General features: G+C 50.4%; 1 protein-coding gene across 1 annotated transcript in view; it reads right to left on the bottom strand.

Moving 5' to 3' along the window:
• Positions 1–1,488: 1,488 nt before the first annotated feature.
• Positions 1,489–4,871, bottom strand: part of SP140L (SP140 nuclear body protein-like) — a gene marked incomplete at its 5' end in the record, with an annotated part of 18,752 nt that continues 15,369 nt past the window's right edge. Inside the window, 4 exons of the mRNA XM_008594244.1 lie at positions 1,489–2,117; positions 3,975–4,118; positions 4,334–4,411; positions 4,647–4,755. Of these exons, the coding sequence (XP_008592466.1) occupies positions 2,019–2,117; positions 3,975–4,118; positions 4,334–4,411; positions 4,647–4,755 (430 nt within the window). The remainder of the gene's footprint in view (positions 2,118–3,974; positions 4,119–4,333; positions 4,412–4,646; positions 4,756–4,871) is intronic.

Here is a 4,871-nt window from a genome sequence, read left to right as displayed (position 1 = left end):
CTTTCCAGTTGTAGAGAGTACAGCCATTCCAGCATGCCAGCCTCTCTGGGCCTTTGGATCCATTTTCCAGAGTCTGGCATGCTAGTTCTGAAATACCTCATACTTTATTTAATGTGTACCACGGCTTATTCTAAGACTATAAGAACCACCCAGGAGCATGACAGAATCCTCATTTTTGGTCCTGGCCAGGCTAACTAAACGCTGTGCCACAGATGAGTGCCCCTGTACGGACAATTCTCCCTCATTCAGTTATGTATTTCACCTTTCTTGATGCAAGAACCACTCCTAGACTCAATCTCCTAGCTCCTTTGGAGCATAAACCCTCTTTTCACCTTGCCTGGGTTTTGCTGAGAGGCCTCTGCACACTTTCCTTCAATCAGAATGGGGTGCTGGGGGTGGTAGCTCTCTCTTCCAATAAGGGTTGGGGGACTTCTCTGCAGGCCCAGTGGGCTCAGGGGGTATGTGGAGTTTAAAATTCTCACGTGTGTCTACCTAGACAGCACCATTCTGAGTTTGAAGGCCTTGACTTTGGCATCAGAGAGATCACCTTGAGAATAGAATTCAGTCTTCTCTGACATTCTGCCATTCTTAAAATTAGGGCCTGGGGGAGCCTCCCTTGCTGCCTTCAGGCATGGGGGCCTCTTTGCTTTAGGTTGGTGATGAACACCTCTCTTTTCAACACATCAGTGCCACTTAGCTGCCTTCAGGCATGGGGGCCTCTTTGCTTTAGGTTGGTGATGAACACCTCTCTTTTCAACACTTTAGTGGCACTTAGGTGCCACTTAGCAACAGCCACCAAAACCCACATTCTTATAGTTACTTTTTCTCCCTCTTAAATGCCAGGCAATGGCACCAGCTAGTGCACACCTTCACCTGTAGCTCATCCAGTTTCCTACAGGTGTGAGTTTGGGCGCTGCACCATTTTAGCACCCGAGACTATCAATATTCCACCCATCACCACTTGGCTACACAGTGACCCAGCTCCAGAATCCCATCCTTAGACCTTGCCTATTGTCTTAGGCCCATTGTCTGAGGTTGGGTTCCCTAGAAGCAGACTCTGGGACACAGTCTCCTAAGCAGGTGGGCTGTTGTGAGAGTGCCCTCAGGAGAGGGGTGAGGGAAGTGGCATAGCGTGGTGGGAAAGTCTCAGGCAGGATGTCACAGCTGGAGACCACGGGAACACAGGAGCAACACCACATCCGTGGTTCCACCTGGAGGCAAAGGGGCTGCCCCAGGCCATGAGGGGTAACCTCCAGAGAAGGTGGCTCTGTTGGGCCCAGGCAATACTCTGCGATGGTGGCACAAGCAGCCAACACTCACAGCACCTGGGGGAGGGGAAGACCTGGCCAGAAAAGGAGATTCACAGGATACCAACAGCATGTAGGAAGCAGAAATGGCTTCCCTCAACCCTTCTAGGTTCTTTGGCTGGGCTATGAATTAAAGTGGCATAAGGCCGGAGGAAAAAATACATTATAATTACTGCTTATGTACTCGCAGAAGTCCCACAAAAATTTAATTACTTACATATGTACCCAGGTAAGTCCCACAAAATATGAGATTCAAAGAAGGGTCAGATGATTGACTTATCGAGCATCCTGAGCTACACAAAGAAATAGGGGCTTGGAGCTTGGGCGGTGGTGTGGGGTGGTGTCACAACACAAGTGACAGGAGGGTGAGGGGAGGAAGTGTGTGGTGACTGAAGGTTGTCCTGTTATGCAGACAAAAGTCTCTCAGGTACTGCACGTTCCCTCAGAGCAGCCCTCAGAAGAGTCATCTGTCTGGGAGTGGTGTCAGCCTCCAGTGTCCTCTCCTGTGATCTGAGTTCACCTTCCCTGGTTAAGATTCCCAGTGGGTGGGTGGGGGTTGATGGCCATGGGGTTCTTTCTGGAGGATCGTCTTCAGGTACCTGAGGGGAGCTCAGAGAACATGATCCCGGCCTGTCCCCAGTGCCCTCAGCATCCCAAAGTGCCATATTTCGGCTGGCATTCTCCAAACTTCTTCAGTATCCACTGCAACAGTCAATTGTTCTCATTTTGTTCCTGAATAGCAAACACTTCCTTGAAATTCTTCTCAAATTCAGCCTCCAGTCTAAGTCCCATTTGGCCAAACTCATTGTACTATGAAAAAATAATAAAGACAAAAATAATTATTAGTGTCAGACAACTTGCAATCGAGAATGATTAGAACACTTGTGTTTTTTAAAAGAACTTAGTACAACAACTATACAGTCCTAAGTCAGTTGCTATTTTACTTTTCATTTGTTTCAAATGTTTCACAACTTAAGTCTGTAATATTATAAGCCCTTTCAAAAGACTTAAATAGTATTAAAATACTACATTCAATTTAAAGAGTGAAATATCTGGAAAATTAAGGTCACAATGTTAGAGAGTCTATACATTTTGAAGACTCATTCATCCTGCAGAAGCTGCAACTCCACGGGGTCCTGAGGGGTCGGACATGAGGTGAGCAGAGGGTGAGGCCCCTGGAGACAGCCACCACTCCTGTGGCTGCCACTGTGCTCCTTTCAGGAATGGCCGATGGGCTCAGCTGTGGGGGTGGAGGACACCTCCCAGAGTGTCCAAGACCCTCATAAGGGGTGTCCAGCCGATGGTCCCCTCCCATCAGTGGCAGCAGCAGGCAGACAGTCTGAGCAAGGTGGTGTCATCGAGTGGTGGGACCCGCTTTCCTCGTCTGAGCTGCTGTGAGCAGAAGGAGCCCCGCCTGCCAGGCCCGAGTGTCAGAAACTGGGCTTTAACCCTTGGGGACCGTGGGCCTCTGTCAGCCCGATGAGACCATGGTGAAATGTGTGACCAGCCATGCTTCCTGCCCTTCCTGAATAAGTGCGAACATCAACCAGCGGTGTGTCCTGTACCCGACTCGCCTTGGACAGGAGTCCCTGCTGCAAAACTTCGAGGAAAGAAACAGTATATAGGCAAAGGGGCCCAGGCACTGGCCTTGGCGTCCTAGAGGGTGGGTCTCGGACAGCACAAAGATCATTAACCTCCTGCTGCCCGTGTCCTTAAACAGCTCTCTGGATCACACTGCGGGGTCCCAGGACCTAAAGACACTGCTCCTTCCCATCCAGACACAAGCAGGACACATGCATGGGGGAGGAGAGTGTGCATGGTAGGAGGGAAGTTCCCAGAAGGAGAGGAGAGAGAGGGGACTGCATCCCACTGACCTCTCGGTTTCCACAGGTGGGATGTGGCAGTCCTCATGGAAGGATCTGGAACAAGTATCGCAGCAGAACAGCTGTCCTCCATCCTGGCACACCTCACATACATCCGAGTTTCCTGGCTAGAAAGTGAAACAATGTGCCTGTCACCAGGATCAGAGAGATCCCACAAGGCACCACTGTGGGAATCTAGAACACACTGCCTTTGCGTGAACCAAATGTGACATCATTACCACACTTGGGGACTATTATTTATTTGACTTTGGTTGCTTATTTCAGTGAGTTAGGAAAGTAATCTACGTTCTCTGCATCAGTTCAAATCATAGAAGAGTGTCAGGTAAGATCAGTGATCTCTTCCTGTCTCCCGGTCACTTCTACTCCTCTCTGGTGACCCTGGTTTGCCATGTGGCCCACCCACATGTACAGGACTTGGGGTTCGGGATTTCTGAGAAGTTGGACTGGGGACATAAAGCACAATATGGCGTTTAGATGAACTTTCCTTCTCTTCCTGTGTGGGAGCAGGCAGGACTCTTCTCTGTGGGCTCCTGTCACCTTACGGAGGGGGAGGAAAGAGCTCTCAGGCTCCCAGGGCTCTAGACTCAGGGACACCTTCTAAGTCACTGTGACTTTGCAATGGTGAGCCTGAGTCCCGATTTGAAAAGATCACTCACTTCCAGAAACCTTGCTTGCGCAGGCTTGTTACACGATGAGGGGAACTAAGTTTTCTCGGACACCAGAAACTGAGGGGCAGAACGACTCAATGCAGAACATATGAAGTGGAAGCTGAGGGTCCACATACCTTGTACGACGCCCTGTGGTTCTGAAAGATGAGGCGCATGTCCTGTGTGAACCCCTCTACTTGGGAGTAGCTCTGCTCACGCAGCTTCTTCTTGATTTTGTCCAACCACATGGTGTCCTTAAGGCCTTGAGAAGACAGCCTAATCTGGTGACAAAAATACCAACGGGAGAGCTGCAGGCATAGCTCACCGACTCGCTTCTATGATGCCCATAAGATCCAGCAGAAATACAGCACGGTAAGGGCTACAGCAGCTCATCTCTTCCTCCCATGGGGTTATGAACTCGCACCTCACAAGTGCGCGTTTCAGGGTCACAGAATGTCACGGGGGCCTGTAATCATGGTTTGCTGTTGCTACTTACGTAATAATAATATGGAATCTTAGCAAAAAAGGAGCTCTCGGAACAGCAATAGACTTTCATGAGAAGGAACTCGCATTTCTGCAAAAGGAGGAGGCTGTGAATGAAAAGCATCTTGGAGAGAAAGAGCCCGTACATATGCCCAGGCACAAGCATGTCACTCCCACCTTCCAGAAGCTTCCCCAAACATGTGTGGCTCTTGGAAAGAGGCGTGCAATGGCTGAGTTACTTTGGGTGCCATCCCCTGACCCTGTGTGGTTTCTGCTTGTCACATGAGAGGGCAGAGGAGAAGGCTGGGGGTTCACATCCGACTCACCAGCTGCTCCTCAGGCCCCATCTGCCTCTCCAGGACCTCAGGCTCCTGATTACACTGTTGGCTTCCAGAAGACTCATTCATCCTGCAGAAGCTGCAACTCCACGGGGTCCTGAGGGGTCGGACATGAGGTGAGCAGAGGGTGAGGCCCCTGGAGACAGCCACCACTCCTGTGGCTGCCACTGTGCTCCTTTCAGGAATGGCCGATGGGCTCAGCTGTGGGGGTGG

Source organism: Galeopterus variegatus, unplaced genomic scaffold, assembly GCF_000696425.1.
Source record: "Galeopterus variegatus unplaced genomic scaffold, G_variegatus-3.0.2 Scaffold10422, whole genome shotgun sequence".
In the NCBI taxonomy this organism is placed as follows: Eukaryota; Metazoa; Chordata; class Mammalia; order Dermoptera; family Cynocephalidae; genus Galeopterus; species Galeopterus variegatus.
Note: the sequence above shows the minus strand (reverse complement) of the source record. Positions and strands in the feature narration are given on the sequence as shown.